Genomic DNA, 23,259 nt, shown 5'->3' on the forward strand with positions numbered 1-23,259 from the left:
TCAGGGTTCATCATAACACAAATAATGGCAGCATTAATACTTCAATTTCAAAGATTATCTTGTATAAAGAAAAAAAAAATAAAGGAAAAAAGAACTGCTACATGAAGTGTAACATGATCTTCCTTGTGACTTTACATAGAAAAGTAATTAGCATTGAGCAGTTCCTGATTTGAGGTGGTGGAAGAGAGCTATTAAATTTTTGATAGAAAGCTATGTCAAAGGATTTAAACATTCTTCACTCAAAGGGAAGAAAAAACTTAACATTAAACACGCAAGCTCGATTCTTTTTGCATGTGATGTTAGGATTACATTATACATCTCAGGTGCAGCATGAAATTTTAAATGGCAGCATGAGATACCATCTCAGTGTTTTTCTGAGCTGCTTTCATTCTTCTTACTATTTTCCTTGTTATCATTCACTGTGTGTTTGGATTAATGTCAACTAGATATACTTGAACGTCTAGGGTATTATTTTTTCTCAGAATGATAACTGCTATTTTTAAGAGTGGTAAAGCCAAAAGACTGCAATGTGAACAAGGGACTTTAATGTTCGCAAGATGGAAAAAAATCTTACCACCTATTATTTTTCAGTGCTGTTAATTGAAATACAAAAAGTCTTCTAAAGCAGCAAGAATGAAAACAGATGAAAGTAGTCTTTGGAAAAAAAATTGCCAATGTTCAGTAAAAGCTGTTTAGTAAAGCAGTCGTTTGGTTTGGCTTCACTCAGCAGGAAGAGCAATTCACGCCCCACTGGCCATCTTGAAGTTCGAAAAGCAGATTAGAAACTAACTGAAGATCAAATTTTGCTCCGATTTATAATATATTCAGTAATATTTATTTCCGAATGGCTGAGAATATGCAATGTATGGTAAAAGCTACTCTTCCGATTTTAGTTCCCACCAATCCCAAAGAAACAATGGATTCATCTTGCAAGTCGCAGTCGGCTGCTTGCCATAGATTTTCTGTCACTTTTCAATTAAATGCTAACAGCTGAAACCCTTTGATGGAGAGGCTTTTATCCCCTCTTCCCCAGCAATTAATTCTTAATGCTAACCAAATTGCAACAAGCAGAACTGAGGAGGGAATGGAGAAGGTGATAAGGCCCTTGGAGGCTCGCATGTATTCAGTGCATGTCCTTCCCAAAAGTCAGAGAGGAATTGTTACAAACGCTCTGTCCTGCATGGGCAGAGCTGGCTCTGTTCTGAGGTTAAGAGACTGATGGAGAAAAAGAAAAAAAAAAAAAAAAAAAAAAAAAAAAGCAATCAGTATGAACAAAATTCACCTCCAGGAAAATCAACTACAGTATGAATTACTGTACCAGAAAATCCTTGCTTAGATTAACAATCCAGCTGAATTCTCCAAAGAATAAATGTGTAGTTTGGAAGTGATGAGGACTTTTTACAATGAAACAATTACGTTTTTAATTATTCCTTTAGTCAAGCTCAGAACACATCAATAACTTTTCTTTCAGCACATTTCTTCCTTTATATCTGCCTGATAGCTCTTTCATACACTCTAACCTTCCACCTCTAAAATACTAATTAATTATATTGGACATGCACCTCCTAAAGTACTTTGAGCAAAGAGTTGAGGCTGAGTAAAAAGCCTCCTTCACCAGGGCTAAAGCATTTTAAAGCCTTATCTTCTGTCAGTGCTGAACATGAGAAAAAACATAATTTTCTCTTCATAAAAACAAGCACTGTATTTGTACATTAAAAATACGTATTTTATTTTTTTTAAATGGGAGCAAAGGAGTTCTTACAGAAGTGCAATTGTTTTGCAGGTGGGCTGCTGGTTTACACATACATTTGTCTTGTCCCTGCCCATACTAAACTAAACAGGGTTTGATCCCTTCAGAGGATTAAATATCATTCACCTCTCTTTAAAGATATATTCACTAAAATGGACTGTGCTGTATGAATTGCTTTAAGGCAAGAAGTCTGGCCACCGAACAATGAGAGGGCTGGCAGTGGAACATCAGCCCTATCTCTTTTTAAACATGTGAGCAGTCATGCAGAGAGGATTTGATCACTTTTGCTTTATGGTCGATAGAATGATCTAAAATTATGCTTAGACACCAAAGAATCATTTCTATTTCACAGAGTAAGTCATAACAAAAGTAACTTGAATTACCTACAGCTGCCGAATGGAAACGTTTGCCGGGTCTGGATGCGTGGTCATGCTACTGCGGGCAGTGTAGCAGGTTGCCAGATGTCAGCTGAATCACAGTTACTGTTGAGGCACATGCCCTTACCCCATGGAAAATGTGAAGAAAAGAAAAGAAAAAAAAAAAGAGAAGTATGGAACTAAATGGAGTTATGCTGAGTGACTGCAGATCCGTTGCCTTGTTTGTTCTTCGTCTCAAGCTTTGCTTGAGATGTTTCACCAGATTAACCTGGCCTTTGTGACTCATTTCAAAGATCCAATCACTCAAATCAAACTCCATTTTCTTTTCTTTAACAGCATTTTATTTCAAAATATATTAAACATTCTGTGCTTACAAAGGACTGCAGTGTGAATACAATATTAAGTTAAAAGCCTTGTATACCTGCTACAAAAAAAAAAATGTTATTAAGGAAGAGGACTGGTACATACAATCAAAATTAATTAAATACCTCTGCAGTCTATGCAAATACTCCTCAACCTTAACTCACATTCTTTTTCTGCCACAAATGGACATACAGATTATATTTTCAATATTACACATGCAAAAAAAAAATAAAAATGGTGCTGTACCAAAACCAGTTATGGAAACATTAGTCTTGAATGTAATTCCATTTTGAAGATGTATCACAGGTACATTTACAGACAAATTTGAGTCAACAGATAGAAGTTATTGCTCCAAATCCCCCCAAGTACTGGTTAGAAATACACGCTTCTGAACAGACTGTGCTCTGTAACACAGATCTGCTTTTAGATTTTAGTAGGATCTAGCCAGTCTTAGCACACAATATCAAAGTTTTCTTTGGATTTGGTTTGGTGAAATTTACCAAAGGGGAAAAAACAAAACAAAACAGAACAAAACCATTGCTAGTCTTCCAACCAAAATATCAAACAGTAGTTAACTTATATTTATAGGTAAACACTCAAGATTAGTATAGAAAGTTTCTTTCCAACCATCACTGAAGCAGAGAGTTTCTTTTTAAGGGTAACTATCTGAACAACTTGTATGCTTGCAGAATATACCAGCGGTGACACTGGAAACTGAAAACATTGATCTACTCAGCCATTAAGGTATAAACAGCATGAAGTTGTTTTTTTACTGATACTTCTTGAAAAAACTTCAGGCTGGCAGAAAGGAGGCCAAAATTTCGGATTTTGTTCTTCCAACCTTATGGTCTAAAGGCCAATTCCTAATCAACTTCTGTTCTGTGGCTACACTGTAGCTTTGTGATGCCTCTCACATTTAATCCACAACAGTACCATGAAAAGTTACTATGACTTTGGGTCCCCATTCAAAGTCAAGACGCAAAAAGGCTGGGATCAGAAATCAGTATTTTCCTTTTAAAACCTTTATGCTGAAAATCATTCCGATTGATACGTGGATGTTAGAGCACTTGTGTTGCCTTCGCTATCTTCCAAATGCATCCTGCTGCAAGCAAATATGCCCTGCTTCTGACTCAAACCTAGCTTTGGAATCACTAGGTAGCAACCTCTAGTTCAATAAAACATCAATTATATTTGTCCAAGTCTATCCATATGCAGAGCACATCAGGGATGCACTTACTTGCCAATTAGCAATTCCTTCCTGAATTGGACATACTGTATCAGTACGGACATTCAAAGCGTGCCCTTCAGGGGAATCTATCCCAAAATAGCACGAAGCAACACTCTCATATACTAAACCAGATTGAAAACAAGCTACCAGACGAGGGTGCGGAAGAGGTTAAGAGACTGGGGATCTGAAGACGTATTTCATGACCTATTAATCTTGGCAGCTCTTTAGTAGGTGTGTGCGAATACTTCCAGGACCAGTAATCTCTTAGCAATGCCTTACTAGACGGAAGAGCAGTCTTTCCCTACTTTATACAAACTACAGCAAAACAGTCCTAGTCACCCCACCAGTATTTGCTTGGTTCTCCTTTGACCTTTATGAAGTAAACATTAATTCTAGAAAATAGTGCTCGTTTTCACTATATACAGGCACTATTTTGTTCTCAGATATCTTTAAAAAAAAATGATAGGACAAAATTTCAGTTGAAGCCTGAATATGACAGACTGTTCATATTTATATATGGTGCACATCAACACATACATTTACAAACCCCATGTGGAATCCCTGAATAGGCTCTACACTTCTGGCATTGTTTCTGGTTTCAAAGTTTCAACTTCATTTTTCACATTGCATTTTTTTTCTTAAATTTACAATTTTATCAGTTAAAAGTGATTTGGGATATTTTTATCATGAAGCATTAAGGAATTTTACTAAAAATGAGAGAACAGTAACAGGTTAAAGATCAAACCTCAAAAAGGTTTATTATTAGGCAATTTTAGCTTTGTGGAATATGAAATTAGAAGGGAATAGCTTTGCCAACGCATGCTTCACCAAAAAGCGTTAGCGATTAATTATAATAATACCTTTGAAAAACAAGCCAAGATGGAATTTATAAAGATTATGTGGTTTCCATAAAGGTAGCAGTGAGAAAGTTAAGCCAATATAATATATAGACGATGTCTGAATAAAGGCAGCTGTGGAAGCATCTTCCATCACTGATGCAAAGCCATACAGTCCCAGGAGAATAATCACATTCTTCCCATCCTTTGTTCATAGGGAAGGCAGCACTCTGTACAATATCCTGCCACCAATACTTGGGATTAGCGATTTAGCAATGCTGTTGCTGGTTTTAGTGGGGTATAATTTTATCCAATTTTGTGTTTTCAGGCTTTCTGAAATCCTGTTTGATATTACAACCAAACATCTATTTCAGAAATTACACTGGTGTTTAATATTGGAGAAAGCCTCCAATTTTCCCTTTGCAATGCTTTTTTTTCCTTCTTTTATTCAATTTAACAGATTACGGATTTCCTAATCAAATAATCACTGACAGAATGTACAAAAGTGCATCTTTCTTCTCCCAGTGTCTTGAACAAAAGTCACTTACCCTTTGAAATCAGACAAGCCTCAAGGTATCTCAGATGAACCAATACGTATACCAATGTGAATGGAAAAATCAGACTGTTGTCTCAATTATTAGACACGGGCATATCTAGTTCATTTCTGTAAAATGCATACTGTATGTATGACTCTCATGTTAAACACTGTTTTTTTTCAAAATAAGCCATTGCTGCTCCCAGCTGGTCACAGTGCATGTGTGCTGAAAGCCAGCGTATTGCTGTAAGGCTGGCAAAATGAGCATGTGCCAGACTCACCCTTTGCAACTTGCTGCGTCGTGTTCAATTAAGCCAGTACTTACGGCGAGCTGAGGTTAACAAGCTGGGCTGTGAACGGGCACACATTCGCTTCTGCTGGTTCTGCTGCAGTACAGTAACATTCAGCTAAGGTGTAGGAAGGGGAGAAAGGGCTAACTGAGGCTCTGTGCAAAAACAGTTATCCTGGCCCTCTGGCGTTGCACTTACTTGCAACAAGCCTGATTTGCTAGAAGAGAATGATAGAAAACAGTATCATTGTATTTTATAATACTGTGAGACTACATTGTCTTGGTTTACTACTATGAGCACTCCCTTCTGAATTCTGAATTGATTTTGTTCCAAATTGAATACTAAATATATCAAATACAAGTAAATACTTGCCCCTGGAATGACTGTTTACAGTAAAGCTAAAGACCATCAACTTCTCACCTACAAACATATTAAGACTGTCACTGCTAAGAAAACTGTAGTTTAATGCCGCTACAAAACACCTGTTTTTTTAGCAGTTTCCCTCCCTCATTGTCCTTTTTTTTTTTTTTTTCTGAACCCTAAAAATCATCTGAAAGCTCATCTCACAGAGCTGCTGTTCGCTATTGCAGACAAAGCAATATAATAGGAAGTCGTATGTTGAAGTGACCAGAAGTCAAAATGACCACTTTGATTATTTTCAGGTTATTGTGAGACTGATCTAAACCAAACTAGTCTTAAAGAGGCCAAATCTTTCCAGAAAAGAACATGGAGCTGCTAAAATACACAAGGATGAGTGGTGGAATTCTGTGAGTATTTCATATTTTGAGAAGGTGTTACTGGAGGTTTTGTTCTTTTCTTTCTGGCAGCATACTGTTACTATACCACCGAGCCACACAATTGATTCCCCGGTCAGACATGGCACATAGCACTAGATCCTTAAGCTTCACTTTGTGAGAAAGACCATACTACAGAAGGTTCTCCATGGCAAGCCCTAGTCAAATTTATAACAGGAAGCATCAAGTATGAAGACTCATTTCAAAGGCGGGAAGACTAAAAGACTACGTGAAAAATTAGTTTTCCATACAAAACGATTTCACGTTGGAAAAGGAACATTTCAAAATAGCTGATTTCACTGACTTGCCATTGTTGAAGACAACTGTCTGAAATCAGTTTCAATCTTCACATCAGAAACCCTTCTTTGATCTAAGGCAGTCACATGAAGGGGGAGGAAGAAGAGGAAAAGTTAAAAACAAACAAACAAAATAATGATTTATAATGACTCTTCAAAATGACCATGCTGTGTCTAAAAGATTGTCTCAAAAATAACTGGGTAAACAAATGTACATAATACAAATGTCTTGACCAGTGAGCAAAGAGGAGCAACAGAAAACTGGGAATATATTAAACATGCATATTTCCTGCTAATAATCACTAAATCTTGTCTACAAGAGGCTCTAATGTGAAGAAGACATTTCAGTGCAAAATTCTGGACAAAAAGAAAAAAAAATTGAATAAAAAAGTCTCCCAGGTATCATGGTGTTCTCATTTAAACTGGTTAGAGTGTTGCAGGAGTCAGCCTCGGTTTCTCGGTCATCCTCCACCCTAACCAGCAACAATTACGAGAATGTGTTTTATCAAAGATTAATTAAAAAAAAAAAAAAGGGAAATTAAAATAGGGGACAGTTACTTAATACAAACAACACATCCTTCTGTACAGTTACTTCAAACTGATGTGTAGGTCTTTCAGAATTTAAAATATTATATGGGATATTTATATATTTCAATGAACTGAAGTCCAACCACTACATTAAGCCTGAATCCATTCTGCAAACACATACCTTCAAGTTTGCAAGACCAAAACCAGCACACTTGAAACCCCAAATTTAGGCATAAAATTTCAGTAAAATTGCAGCAGTAAATTTAGAGAATCTGAGGACAAGGCTTTTTAATTAATAGGCAGCCTGTTTACTGCAAACCTATAGCAAACCTGTTCTTGCTTAGTAAGTATCAGGCTATTTGCCAGCCATTTTTTATGTCAATATACTTTCAGAAACCATCTCAATACACAGGTATTATCAAGAAAATAAGAGCCTTCAAAATCTATGAGCACCTCTGCAATGGGAATAGAATAAACATCTAATTTACTGAGACCTGTCTCTACACAAACCAGACATCCTTATCCCTAGATACGAACAGATCTGTGTGCCAACCGTTGTATTATGGTAAACAATAAATGCAAGGCATGCCTGTATTCAATATAAATCTTGTCAATCAAACTCTGAAATAAACTCAAGAAAAGTTATAAGTTATTAGAAACCGAAAGGTGGTTCTTTGGTTAAGCATGTGCAACTGCTACTTTGTTCCAAGGGCCTCAAAGTGTGTTTGTGGAAAATCCGTTCAAGTATGAAACTTCCACCAAAAAAACACTTCCTGTTTTCCATGGTATAAAGATCCATTGTGTCAAAGTATTTCAACAAGCAATACAAAAGGCCTTAAATGTCACCAAAACTGCAATTTAGGCAGAACTACATATGAAAGAAAAGCGCTAAAGTAGTTTGTTTTTGTGACCTAGGCAATGCACTGTTTCAGAAATTTAATAGCTCTGCCTAACTTTCTAATATATTTGGCTAGAGGCATACAAGGGAAAAAGCAAACAAACAAACAAAAAAGGAACTAAACAAAACCGAAGCCTGTATTCCTTTCCCTTCCTCTTTAGAAATAAACTTGCATTTGTTTGAAAAGTAAATGGAACACAGTCACAGCATTTGAAAAACAACATAAAACAATCCCCCATTCAAGCTCTTCCTATTATTGGAAGTAGACATGACAATTGTATGTTACCTCTGATTGAAAACATTTAAGGCCTTTGATTAAATTTACTTGACAACATGACTCCACTGGGATGGTGAACAGACGGCAAAATACTATCAGATTTAAACTATTTAAACAAGTCCTCCTATTTCAATATGAGGAAAACCCATATTTTACAATCTGTATGTCTACTAATTTCAGGAAGATATTAGAAATACCTGTGTCCAACAACAATAAATTTCAGTGCTTATAAGAGGAAAAGGTTTAAGTGTACTTATGAGTTATAGGTGATGATTAAAGCCTTTAAAGAAATACTTTGAGGAGCAGCAAACAAACAGTATTCAATCTTCATTTAACAACGAGTGGTTTACATCTCTGTTGCCACCAGATGAACAGAAAATAAATATTTTGGAATTAGCTTTCTGTAAAACTACCACAATTTAGTAATGCAAATAACCCAATAAATAAAAGCCAAGTTAGTCATTTCAGCAGGTAACAACTCCAGTGGATATACCCGTCCTCTCAGCCATCCTTTTTATGAAGATAGAAGGTCTACAAAGGTGGCAGTGGAACTGTGTGTTAGTATGCAAAGCCATGGAAGTAGACTTCCTTCCTCTCTTGAAGAAGCAAAGTGCACAATAATGTAAGGCCAGCAGTAATTTGGGAAGTGGTTTCTCCTAACACCCAAACTATGCTTCCCTGTGAGCTGTCCCTAGGTTCAGCTGGGAAGGGACAGAAGGCCATGGCTGTTGTGAACTCCAGACAGAAGAGAATGATTCTCTCAAGTCAAATAGGTGCAGCACAGCAACGTCATCATTCGGCAGCCATTTTCGTCTCCTCAGGACTCTCTCTAGGTGACCTGGAAAAAAATAAAAAGATTCAATTTTTTTGAGTGACTGCAAATGTCTAGTTTCCTATAAATGAAACAGGGAAAAAATACATGCATATTTTTGTGCGTACTGCAGGCAGCGCTATGTGTATGTAAAGTCTAGGAGCATAAGTTCCGCAAGTCAGAAACTACAGACAGGTCCAATTAGTGATTTTTTTCATCAGATGAAAGATGACAACATTATTCATGTGAATGAAGCAAAGAATTGCTCACAAGCATAGAATCTCTTCAAGATATATGTATAATGAGCTAGCCTATATAATTAAACAAGACAGTAGAGACATTAAAATGCCTATTGTCATTAATAATTTCACAATATGATTTCCAACTCTAATTAAATATTCAGTTAGGAATTTATTCATCCCATTCCTTAGCTGAACAGTTTAAAAATACATTTCTATATTCCACATTTGGTAATTTCAATAAAGAGATTAATCAAGACCATACTTCTAATGGAATAATGGCACATAAAGGAATCTCATTCTTTTAAATTCAAGTATGTTTATTCATATTTTGCAGTATTGTAAAGTAACACGAAGTGCAATATCCGCAGACAGTTCTCTTATTAAGGCCAATAAACACTATCAGATATCCATGAATAATAGTTTTACATGGGGAACAGGGGATGTTCAATTATCTTCAAGCACAAAGGCAGCATGTGTATTATAAGATACAAAGGTATTTTCAATGAATATTCTAAAAGAGCCTTCTGTAAGAAGCTGAGAGACATTAAACGAACATTTCAGGTTTACAAATTCCAGTGAGTATTTTACAGTACTTTTTATTTCTAGAATACAGGATAGCTGACTCCTCTCTGAATACTTCAGTAGACAATGTATGTGTGCAGGCACACACGTACACAAACTCATGCTCATGTCCTCTATACCTATGTGTGTTAACAGTGTTCCATGTAAAAACTTATTATGCATACACGTAAGACACTTAAAGCTTACCGGTAAATCTGTAATGGACACGCTGCTTGTGATGGAGTGGGCACTGAATTTGTTGGACTAACTAACATGGCACTGTAGATGTTGGAGGCAACCACAAGTATACAAAGTAGAATTGGTCCTATGATGGCTCCTTCCAGTCCCAGGTAATACGCTCCACCAGCTACTGCAAGACCTGTCAGGTAAGGGTGACCACCTCTGGAATTACAGCATGAGAAGGATAAAATTAAAGTAAGAACAACCAGCAACATTACTATTGAAATGCGGATTAATCACATGGTATCATTAAGCTTAAAAAGTGACATATATTTACAGATGCCTGTATTTAGACTAAACTGCTGTTTGAATGACTGCACAAGTATTCTCAGCTGCATTCTGTACTATATTTATACAATACATCAAACAAAATTTCTAGCACATAATGGTAGCAATATCTACAGAAGCTATTTTCTAGAGAACCGTTGGAAGAATCACAGAACGGTTTGGGTTGGAAGGGACCTTTAAAGATTACACATTTCCAACACCCCTGCCAAAGTCAGGACACCTTCCAGGTTGCCCAAAGCCCCCATCCAACCTGAACCTGGACACTTCAAGGGATCTAAAGGAGTTAATGGTAAAAACATTTCAATTTCTAAAATGTAAAGATTACAAAGACTGTTCATGCTTTACGGTCAAGAATCATTAAATTTTAAGACAGATAGCTACATTTGCTATGTTGAAGCCCTGAGAAGAGACATTAATTTACACAATAATAGCAATTTACATTTCATCTTTCAAAGAACAGTTACCATATATCTTTTAGGTATTATACTAGAAAGCCTGCAGTTGAAACTTAGCATCCAATTTTTAGGAAGCTGCTCTAAATTCCAAGTGTAATTATAAGATCATGAAATGTGATTTATTACATCATACTCACCTCGTAATCATGCCTTACCTAGATCAAATTTAACATACTGGTAAGGCCAAACAGATTGTTTTTTTGAGAGGACAGACTCAACCTTGAAGTTTTATGTTGCTCCAACAGTAGACATGTGATTCATTTCTAAACCTTTAAAAATTTCTAATATTTTTTTCCAACACTTGCATCAGTTTTAAAGTTTTTCTGGCCAGTTTGCTAAATCAAACAACAGATCACCTGATAAAATAGAGCTACAATATAAACTTAATATATTTAGAAAACCTTGCATAACCTAATTATAGCTATATCAAATAGAATTAACCTAATCTGCAAGGCAGCATGATGCTTACTGTTTTATGTAATGGGAAGAATACAATTTTGCTCCATCATTAGAAAATCTATTCTTGCTACATATATTTTCTGGACAGTGAACAGAGCCCACAACCCACAAAGTCAAAAAATATATTTCAATAAGTAGAAGAATTATTGGCTACTTAAACAGCTACTGGCCTTAAATTTATCCACAATTTATTGTTGAAAAAAACAATGTAATTTGATTATACTTCACCTGTTAGCTGTAATTCATGGAAAATAACTAGTGTCACAGTCTATGAAAAAGATTATTAATATTTTTCATATTATCATAAGGTTCTCTCTGTTCGGTGTGACTATTTGGGGGACAAAAAAAAAACCAACAAATTTCTAACTTACCCCAGCTGAAACACAATGTCTTTATTCTGCATTAATTCACTACAATACGAATTAATACAAATGAAGGACTAGTTTCAGCACACAACTATGTCTGGAGCATGAATTAAAGCAAAGACTGATTGAGCATTCACACCTTGTCATTAAAAGTTCTCAATTAAAACAACTTACTAGTTTTGCTTCTAATGGCTAAGACTGAAGCAGTGACTAGAAGAGTACAGCTTTTAACCTATATTGTACATGGTTGTGAACACATCTTGCACATATGAACCTTGACCATTCATATCTGTGATAGCTCTGTAAAACTTTCCTTCTACATTTTCTAGTTTGAGTTCCACAATGGTTTTTACAAGGCGTTTCAGCAGTGTGACATGCCAGTCAACATTTCAGTAGCATTGCTAGTCCTCCAGGTACAACTGCAGATGTTGACTTTCTGTCTCCATGGTTTGGAATTAGCTTTTTTTGTGTACAAACTCAAAGCTGAAACCAAGAGACACTTCAACCCAATACAGGCAGCCAGAAACCTAGCAAGATTTTTCCAGAAACCTGTGTTCAGCTCCAACAACAGGAAAACAGAATTGGCTGCTGTCTCAGTAGAAGCCTCTCTCCAATTTCACACTTTCAGCTGTCTCAACACATTTAAATATCAATCGAAAAATCAATAGATTTTCTACATCGTGCACAGTGGCACAACACAAAGGCTGGCTTCAAAACAATCCTCAAAATTTTCATAGCTAATTTTGAAAAAATACAGGATTTTTTTCAAGTCCATTACTATCTCATGGATTTTCTGTTTGTTCTGCAGCATCATTTGGCACTAGGTGATATGAAGGAGAATGCAAGACATCATTAGTCAATGATCAGATAAATAATATAAGTTTATTTTATCAGCCACAGCAGCTGAGTTTTTGACTGAGAACGAGTTCAAGACCTATGAAATGACAAATTTCACAGAAAAGAGGCCTGGGAAAGCAATGGCACTTAGGTCAGTTTTACTGAGATAGCACTACACCTACTCCTGTGCTTAAAGACTGTTACACATGCTTCATAAAAGTAAATTTAAAGGCATCGTTGTTCATTAAGCATTTTTACAACACGTAAATTTAAAGTATTTTCAGTATACTTACCCTGATATATCCGAATATATTGCTGTATCTACAAAATAGGTTGGCAACAGGTGAAAAACCAAGAGCAAAATGGCTTTGCATCCCTGTCCTTGCACAAGCCACAAGTCTAGGACTGCAGGGATTGCTGCCCAGTACGTCCCCAGAAATGGAACCGCTCCAAGGATTGCTGCTAATGCTAGAGCACACAGAAGCAGGGGTGAGAACAAATCCAGAGAAACATACGTACAAAAACATTTACGGTTCAACTCTGACACTTCAGCCACACCAGTATTCTCACTTCTATCAACTGTTGCAAATAAGACACTGAAGAGATAGCACATAAGGCTCTTACTGTTTTGTAACTGTGGTCAAGGAAAAAAATAACTGTATTTAATAAAATTGAACTATTACCCATATAGAAAAGCTCCATCAGCTTTTAGTCACAAAGAGTTACTTCCAATAGAGACACCAATTAAGAAAAAGATGAAGTTACACCAATCATTCAAATTTCATGTAACCACAAAATTAGCAATTACGCACAAGAAAGTATACAAAAGGAAGTCTCAGAGAGGCACTGGACCAGCATAATGTAAGTAGTACTGTGAGAAACCAGGCGAACAGAAAACCCTTGACTTCATGTAGTTATGTCTGCACATAAATAAATATGTATCTGTGCAGACACATGCATGTGTCCAAACAGGCATACAGCCTCGTGCTTATTCAACCACCCCTGGTAATCTCAATGTAGTACTGCTGTCATTCTAATTTAATGCAAAATTAATGAGCACAATAGAAAAAAAGAAAAAAGTTTTATTGCTCTTTTTTGGTCTCATTAACCAAAAGGTAAAATCTAAGATTTTGAAGGTAGCTGAAACAAAAAGAACAATTATATTTCTAAGTAGGTCTAATGACAACCAATACCTTCAAGATAGTTGTACTTTATGATACCGATCTTTTCTATTACAAGGTATTGTATGATATTTTTTCTGTTGCTTTATAGCTTCCCTTTTTTGTTCAACAACTGTTGTTTTTGTTGTAGTGGGGTTTTGTTTGTTTGTTTGTTTTTTACACAGGAATAGTGGGAGAAGAGGAACAGGGAGATTTTTCAGTGAAAACTGTTCAGCCATTCCAAAGCTAAAACTTCGAGAGTAAGAGAAACCAGAGGCTGGTAACGCAGTCAGGCAACAGCACTGAGAATAGGAAGCATGCCTCTATTGTGTATTTTCATGATACCGTATCTTCCCGCATTTAGGCATCCTGAAAAAACAGCACCTGTCAATTACGGAGGAAACAAAAGCCAAGGCACGCAGAATGAAGTTAAAACCTGGAAAGACTTGGACTGAAAAGAAGGGGGAAAGAATTACAGCCAGCAAAATAAACAGAAGTAAAATAGCTGGCTGGGGATGTGTTGTGAAAACAGAAAAAAGCAAAGCTAAGGAGGTAAGACAGAAATCAGGGATTTCTCTCCACCCTACTCGTGGTCAGCTTTAAACATGCCTGGAATAAGTTTTCAGCAGCACTACATAAATTCACAGCTGGGTCTAAAGATTTTGAAATCAGAGCCATGACAAGCTGTACAGTCTTCATGGAATAATTAGATCCATGGTAGATTAAATTAAACTTGGAGGAATCAGTTAATGCTAAGAAGCTCTTTGGAACTCCAGTGCATCATACAGAAGTATTAAACTTGTCAAAGTACATTTCCAAGTCTGGTTTGAACAATAAACGGGAAATGAAAATGCGGTTACATATTGAATGGGGGAATAAGGAAAAAAAACAGCGAAATAGCTACTTTCTGAGTTCATACCATATACTGAGTCCACCAACAGCCTCAGGTGTCATGATTTAAAAAAAAAAAAAAAAAAAAAGTACTCAGTTTTGTAATTAGAAACTGTATTAAGACATTTGCACAAATCAACCATATTAAGGTTGCATACACAACTTCAATTCTGATAGTTGCCAGATTCTGATATAATGTTCTCTAAAAATAACTTCGGGACTAATCTCATCAGCAACATTTAATCCTGCTGCCCTTGTGTAATTATCCAATATTACCTATGAATAGATTATAATTATTCAAATTCTTACCAGATGGTATGAAGACTATATTAATCCCGAATATAGTGTGAGTCAGCCATGTGTAGAGTCCATAGAACCCAGCCATTTTGAGGGAAGCATCAAATACACCTCTAAAACGATCAAAGAAACTCTGTTAAATGTTATTGGCAGTACGATTCTGGGAACTGTAAAGATATCTTTACATATATGTTAAAATACAAGGTAGTTTGATAAACTGTTAAGCCGTTAGTGCCACAAATCACACAACCAAAAATGTAACCCTTTTGCATTTTTTCCCTATGAAGAGGACAATCATCCATTGTATTTATCATTTAAGCCATCTATAGGAGAAAAAATAAACAAAAAATAGACTGCTTTTCACTGCACAGTGGGTTCCTGGGGTAAACCTCTGGAAAGAAACTGCCCAGGCATCTAAAAAAGAAATCTTTTTCTATGAGACGCGGTACCATCCTATGCACAAACTACTTTTTCTTTGTCTTTTTCCATTCCTACCTCTTCACACCTTTTCCTTCTCTCTTCACATTTCTCTACCTGCTCGTTCTCAATGGATTAAAACCACTGGTCCAAGAACTGAATAGACTGCTTAAGCTCTTACTTTCCTACATACTTGCATGGCTTTCCAGGTGAAAATAACTCAGCACCTCATATTTATTATTGAATGTTAGTCTCTGCATCTTTATTTTCATAGCTTTTAGGTTGCTTACTAGGTTACACAGATAAAAAGCAAATAAAAAGTCCTGTAATCTAATTAAATCCTGGTGAATGCATATCCAAGCTCGCTGGCCATAAAACAAGGTACTCTTCTGTTAAGTGTCACCACAGCTTCATGAGACAGCGAACAGGCAGCTAAGTGCTGTATCCTTTTTACAGCACTAGCACACTCCTGCAAGTGAAATGAAAACTTGTGCCTTCAGACTACAGTCACAAAAGCCACACTCCAAAATTTATCTCACCATTGCGTTATGCTAGTTGTTCACTCTTATTTGAGGACACTCAGGTTCTTGTCCTGGATCTGAGCAACCAAAATATCCCTACCAACTCTAAATTCCTCCTCTCAGAAAAGCCCTAACAGTTACATCATTGCAGAGCTGGTGGCACACACACCCTCTTAGCAAAGATAAATGCCGTGTGTTGATGTTAACTTCCCGCTTTACGTGTTATGCTTTTGCACACTGCTTGTATCTTTGCAGTTTTGGGAGCACTGGCAGGAGGGCAGAGAAGACAGGAAGACACGTAACAGAGGTCCCGGAGCCAGACAATTAACTGAAAGGCTGTCTCTGCACCTTGAGGAGGAACACGGTCTGCACTGAAAACATCCCTTTCTGGAACTAACTGCTCCAAGAATACCATTTTGTTCCTCTGTTGAGTTGATAACACCTTGTAGAAGAGGAACACCCTCAGCACTCCCAACCACCAGGCAGAATCTTCCATCTACCACCAAGAACTCCAAGACCCCAAACTTCTGCTTCTTCAGGCTCCCTTCTCATTATTATTCCCAGGAAAAGTTTGCATATTTTCACCCTCCTTTCCCACCTAAAGGCACGCCTAACTCCCAAATGTCTGCTGAACCAAAATTACCATACTCAAAACTCATCCACTGGAAGTGAGGAGTGCATTATAAACTTTGTACATCCACACGGTTGTTAAAATAAACGCGAGGTTCTCTTAACAGACTAACTAGAAACAGCTGCTCTCAGCCATTTTCCCGGAAAAACAGAGGGAAAAGTATATATATATATATAAATAAAGCTTTAAAGAGTGACTTGAAATAACAAATCCAGCCTTTGACATACAAATATTATGAGGTACTTGAGGAAGGGGAAGGAGTGTTTATGAATACATGGGGCCTCAGTGAAGAGAGCCCAAATACCTCACGGCTTAAAAAAGCTTCTTTAGTATTAAAATGCGAAGTTATAGACCAAAATCTATATAAACTGCAGATTTTGAGGAGTGTAATACTTTTTAGTATTTTAGTCATATGAGAAGTAAGCGTCTGGTATAATAAAATCAGAGGAGAGAGAAGTTCCCAAAACCAAAGCCACAGCAAGAACACTAAATACAAGTTTGCACTAAAAACTCTGGATGGTTTCATACTTTGGTTGCTCAAAAGCCTGATTTTTCTGTATTTTCTGTGACATTTAATTCATGTCAGCTCCTTCAGAGGATATCAAAGGAGCGTAATGTTTTTGTAACACGAACCTCTTTATTGAAACTGATTCTGTCAACCATCACACAGAAGTGGAAAAAATAACCTGTCAACATTTTATTTAAGGACACTTCACAAAAAAAAAAAAAAAATAAAAAAAAAGGGGGCTAAACACTACCTGCAAGTTATCTGTGGTTGTATTTTAAGAATGTAGAACATGAACAGTTCCAATGGGGTCTTCTGCATGAGAGCCTCAAGGCAGCCTGTGGGATGAAGTGCTAGCTGTGCAGCAATGATCATGATGGTGCAGCAAAAAAACACCTCCTGGTTGCAGTGAGGATACGCTTGTTCCCACTAAAGCCCTGTGCTTTTTTCAAGTCAACCTCCTCAGCCTTGTTGGTCTCTTAAACCTTAGGCAGTCCCACAGAAACCTCGCAATTACTGCAACCCTCATGGGTGACACAGTTTTCAATTTTTTTAATGCAGTTCACCACATCCTTCCAAAACCAACCCCGCCCAACCCAACAAACACAATCAAAACAACAACCAAAATCCAATTTGGATTGTTTGAAGAAAATACAACATCTAAATGTTTAATAGCATGTATGAGAACCCAGGTTTCAACATGCCGTAATTAAGTTTTCAAGTAAATCCCTTTCCTTTCAATCAAACGGGAACCATGGCACAAATGCATTTCAGTTGTCAAAAATGTTTTAAAATTGCCCTTGAAGTATCTCCTTATTTTGCCTGTAAAAATGTTTTCTGTGCTGTAGGAGAAGAAACTAGGTCTTAACTACTATGAGCGTGCCCCCAAACTACCTTCAAGTATACAGGAGACAAGGCAGAATCCTGGCTTGAGGCAGGCATCTGAAGTATCAACTTCATTTGAAATTAAAATACTTATCTGCAACTACAGGACAGACTTAGTGTTGCAACAAGCAGTCATTTTAGATTTCTCCCCAGAGACTACAGAAGATGAGCAAAAGTCTTATTATGGTAGCTACAAAAAGAAACCAACAAATAGACAGAAGAATGATCTCAATGGCCAAAAATAATTGCTGTGAATTTAACCATCTCAGGGAACAAATCTATTTCTCATTCACAAGAAAGAATCCAAAACTAATCCAAACCTAAAACTAATTCTACCCCTATATTTAGGCAGCTTTCTGAACCTTCCATGTCAGACAAGGGTTGTTTTTATCCTCAGATTAATTTTACTCAAATCTAAGTTCCATGATCAGACATGTCTTTTGCTGATGTAACTTGTAAGAAAATTTTATATTGTAAATCCATTTTTCATTACAGATGCGGTAACAGAATAACAGAAAAGTTAATCATGAACCAACACGTATGTCCTAGTCTGATGTCATTCTGCAACCTGACGAAGTGCATTACGGATACTGACGTTTGTAGACGATGTCACGAGGTTGGGAAGAGCTGCGGTAATTTAAGGGCAGAGATCACAAATTAAAGTGGCCCTAACAAATTAAAAAGCCACCTTAAAAAATGCAGTTCAACTAGGAAAAAAGTAGTGTATTTCGACAGCAGAAGATAAAAAAATAAAACAAAAAATCAGGTGTAACTAGAATATGTAGGATTGCCCGTAGCCCTACGTAAAGAGACAGTGGTTACAAGGGATTATCAGCAAATCTATATTATGTTAATGCACAAGAAGAGAATTTCATATGAATTTCCCCATATACATCAGTGATGTCTATGAGATTGTTACCTCTAGTAACAACTTCAGGTAGTAATGCCTAGGCATCAGCTGCAAGACTGTTGCACGGACTGATTTATTGATGTTTCAAGAAAAATGTATGGATGTGATTCATAGTGGAAAGTGGTAAGAATGATGAGCAGTGCAGAAAGGGTGACCTTTGATTGAAGATACCACTAGAAAGTATACCACCAGAGAAGAAAAATTTAAGGGAAAGACAAAAGATACCAAAGGAAGCTGCAAAGTCAAAGTAAGTGCTTTTTCTTCCCCACCATGGGTTGAACAAAAAGGAGCACCTGAACTAGAAAAAGAAGGGTTTAAGTTAGACGTTGGTTTAAAAGCTCTTCCTACGTAGGTCAGGGCAGTCCACCACCAAGTTTTCACAAACAGGTTACAGTTGTGGGGTGCAAGCTGCTGGGACTGAGGCACAAATCCATGTGTCCCATATGTGGCACAGCAGGTCTGCAATGCAGTGCTATGGCAGGCAAGAAGCATGTACCTCTAAATGGCTGCAGAATACTGCAACATCTCTCCAGCTCCTTGCATCTACCACACAGAATTAATAAGCTGAAAGGAGAAGGCATCGCATAGTGCTGAGGACCTGTGTGGTGCCAGTAATGAAGCAGTAAGTGTGAAGAGACAACCTAATTGTATTCTCCTTCTATCCAGAAAATTAATAATCCTATTTTAAAAACTCTAGAAATTCATATTCATTGTAGCTCCTGATTATGACATCTCAGAATACTGATCAGAAACTTCATAAACAGCATACTTCAGCTACTCTGCATCTGTGATACCTGATCTTAAAGATCATGTACGCTAGTGCAAAACGCTGAATGAATCACCATCAGTACAAAGCATACCTTCCTGGTTAAACTAGGACAGTAAATAAATTTCTTTTCTTATTACATTATTGGTTTATGCACAGCCTCCTTTTAGACATAAGAGCAATTCTATGTTTTAGAAATCAGAAAATCCAATTGCTTTTCGTATCTCACTTTGGCATTGTATCTGGATGAGCAAGAGTTGTCATCTGCAAATGTGTAATTTATAAGCATTTCAAGCAATTTGGTGTAGGGCACATTTAGACATATGGATTTTATTTTACTGAGTTTTGAAAAGCATGTAACTTTAACAAAAAAAACCAGAGGAACGTGGGTCACACTTCACATTATTCAGATTATAAACAAAAAAACTTCTGTCAAATTGTCAAATGTTTCTACACAACTAGCCTGAATTTGTTTTTCAGTTATTTCTACTGAAAAAATAAGGAATTTGCTTTTAAGTTTCACAAGAGACACCTTTTAATTTTATGGGTTGGGAGGGGGGGGTCAATTTCTTCAGAGATTTTTGTTTGTTTTTACTGATTTATTTCTACTGGAATTACATTCAATGTATGCTTGCCTACTAAAATAAACAGATGAATTCAGGTGCACTTCACGGAGCCTACAGGTAAGGTCTGTTCATCATTACTAATGTAGTGGACTGGCTTCCATATGAAGACCTCCAAAAACTTCAACCTATCTCCTGTAACAATCCCAGTTTAAAGGAAAGAGGCAGAAGCACAAAGGCTCCTGGGATGCAGAACATACCTCAAGCTTCAACTCAAGAGCGTTACTTTTTTGACCTCAGAGTTCCTTTGATTTTCTCTCTCTTCCCAGAGCACTGAGGGAAAGAATGTATGGGCTGAAATGATGAGAATCAGAGTTTCCAGAAAGATTATATAAAGAATATAGTGAGCTCAGAAGAGAGATTTAGTGGTTACTATTCTAAGGGGCATAAAACTAAAAAATGGATAAAAGTCACATTTGTCTTGGAAACTGCAAGAATTAGCGTTTCCCTAAATACCTTACAAAACATCCAACAAGACATAAATTGGTTTACAATGTGATTACAATGCAAGTTTTATAACAAGAACACCCTAAGCTAAGAACACTATTAGAAAAAGACAATTTCACTCTATAATCATCACCTTTAACACCACTTCTGGTATGTTCCCATATTCTCTTAGTACACATTGCAAGGGTTGCACTGTGTCTTTGTGGCAGCACCTTCCTCTACAGAAAACTGACTAATTCAAACGATACTTTAGGAAATTCCAGGTATTGAAACTCTGTTGAGAATACACATTTAACAACTTCCAAGTAGAGGGTTCAAGGTGTAAATGTGAATGCAAGCAGTACAAACTTCACAATACAGTTTCCCAATTTATTTCTTCCTACCTAAGAAGAGATCCCACACATTTTCCTGTTCTCAATCATTCATTTCTGCCCCAAACTACCCTTCCTCTGGGTACTTGCCAGCACAGAGGCTAAGTGCCAGAATGGTACAAACAATACCAGGGAACAGATCTGCTTGCAAATGAATTCAGTCAATAACTGCTTTTTGCTGGGGAACTTTTAACTAAGTAGCTCAGCTCTCTAGACCCCATCCAACTGATAGAGCCAGCACACTGGTAGCTGGCAGGGCAGGAGATCTTTATAAAACAGAGAGCTGACTTATCCCAAATGAAACAGAGGAGCTGTTGACTCCCTCAAGGGTGAAGAGGCCTTGCAGAGAGATCCTGACAGAGGGCTGGGCAATCATCAGCTGTAGGAAGTTTAACAAGAGCAAGTGCCGGATTCTGCACCTGGGACAGGGCAACTTCGGCTATATGTACAGACTGAGGGATGAGAGGCTGGAGAGCAGCCCCACAGAAAGGGATCTGGGGGTTCTGGTTGACAGCAAGTTGAACATGAGCCAGCAGTGTGCCCTGGCAGCCAAAAAGGGCCAGCCATGTCCTGGGGTGCATCAGGCATGGCATTGCTAGCCAGTCTACAGAAGGGATTGTCCTCTGCTTTGCACTCATGTGGCCTCAAGTGCTGTGTGCAGTTTTGGGTACAACAGTATAAGAAGGATATAAGACTATTTTAGAGGGCATCCAGAGGAGGGCTACAAAGCGGTGAAGGGTCTAGAAGACAAGATGTTTGAGGAGCAGCTGAGGGCCCTTGGTTTGCTCAGCCCCGAGCAGAGCAAGCTGAGGGGAGGCCTCATGGTGGCCTGCAGCTCCCTCACGAGGGGAGCGGAGGGGCAGGCGCTGAGCTCTGCTCTCTGGGGACAGCGACAGGACCCGAGGGGACGGCATGGAGCTGGGACAGGGGAGGGTCAGGCTGGGGGTTAGGGAAAGGGTCTGCACCCAGAGGGTGGTCGGGCACTGGGACAGGCTGCCCAGGGCAGTGGTCATGGCACCGAGCCTGCTGGAGTTCAAGTAGCGTTTGGACAGCGCTCAGACACAGGGTCTGGTTTGTGGGTGGTCCTGTCCAGAGTCAGAAGTTGGGCTCGATGATCTTTGTGGCCCCCTTACAACTCAGGATATTCTGTAATTCTACAAAACTAACAACAGCTGTCCTATAGCTTGAAAACCAAATAACTCTTCTCTCAAATACCACCAAGACTTATTGCAAAAGACAAACTACCAGTGACAATCAAAGGAGAGCTATTATCTTAAAAAAGGACTTAAGTAGTTCTCTTCCACAGTGATCTCCAAAATTTCAAGAGATCATTGAGAGAACAAGATCCTGTACACTGAAGAATGAATTCAAAGTGCCAGGACTTAAAGAAATCCTTTTCCAAAAAGCTCATAAGCCTTTCTTTTGCTCTCTTTAAGGGTCCCATTCTTTTAGGGATTAAAAAAAAAAAAATCATTGAAGACCTCAAATGTGTAACACCCTTTTTCCAGGCCAAAGAATCCTAACCTTAGTTATTCCCCACACAGAAACTGTTGCAAACCTAAATTCCTCTGATCAGCCCTGTTGCCCTTCTAGCTTTCTGAGATGCAGGAACCAGAATGGCACACAGCAATTCAGGGCACAGGCCAACCGCAGACTCATACAATAGAATAATATTCTCTGTTTTTGCCTTTTGTAACAAAACATTTAATTTATCTTGCAGATACCTTTAGATATTACCAAACACAGGGCCAGCACATGTACTTGAAGATAGAGTTCCACTGGTCTGTGCGTGAAGTTAGGAGTGGTTTGCACGCACATGCATCACTCTCATCTATGCTGCATTTCATCCTTTTATCCCCCAGACACTGCTGTCTTCTGAGATTGTCCGCAATCCTGCTGCAGTTCTACCACCAGCCTTCATGCTTAATAGCTTTGCAACATCAGTAAGATGTCCCTCTCTGCTTCTTTCATAGGATGTTTATGAACAGGTGGAACAGTCGAGGTCCTTACCTTGATCCTGTCATTCACTCCTGCCGTTTTTTTGTTTTTTTTTTTTTAAATCAGTTATTTACCTGTGCAGAAACCTTCTCTATTATCACTGCTTCATCACCACAAATCTTGGAAAAGAGATGCTGTCAAAGACCTTTATGAAACTTCAGTAGAAAATACCAGCCCAATTGACTTATTATGGCCTTGTCTGCTGAGCTCTTCAAAAAGGAGTAAGACAGAACTTGTATCTGTGAAACTAAATCATATTTGCTGGGTGCTGCTACTTCCTTAACTATAATTCCTGTCCTGGTTTTGGCTGGGATAGTGTTATTTTCTTCAAAGAGGCTCCTATGAGGCTGTGTTTTGGATTTTGGGTGAGAATAATACTGATAACACCCCAATGGTTTAGTTGTGGC

General features: G+C 37.8%; 1 protein-coding gene across 4 annotated transcripts in view; it reads right to left on the reverse strand.

The window, feature by feature from the left end:
* Positions 1–2,445: 2,445 nt before the first annotated feature.
* TMEM245 (transmembrane protein 245) overlaps positions 2,446–23,259 on the reverse strand; it is an 86,098-nt gene continuing 65,284 nt past the window's right edge. For all 4 annotated transcript variants that reach the window (XM_068671138.1, XM_068671135.1, XM_068671134.1 and 1 more), the window contains 4 exons: positions 14,791–14,891; positions 12,724–12,898; positions 9,994–10,188; positions 2,446–9,010 (listed from right to left, as the gene is read on the reverse strand). In XM_068671138.1, coding sequence (XP_068527239.1) covers positions 8,965–9,010; positions 9,994–10,188; positions 12,724–12,898; positions 14,791–14,891 — 517 coding nt within the window. In that variant the 3' untranslated portion in view covers positions 2,446–8,964. The remainder of the gene's footprint in view (positions 9,011–9,993; positions 10,189–12,723; positions 12,899–14,790; positions 14,892–23,259) is intronic.

This window comes from Anas acuta, chromosome 2 (assembly GCF_963932015.1).
Source record: "Anas acuta chromosome 2, bAnaAcu1.1, whole genome shotgun sequence".
NCBI lineage: Eukaryota > Metazoa > Chordata > Aves > Anseriformes > Anatidae > Anas > Anas acuta.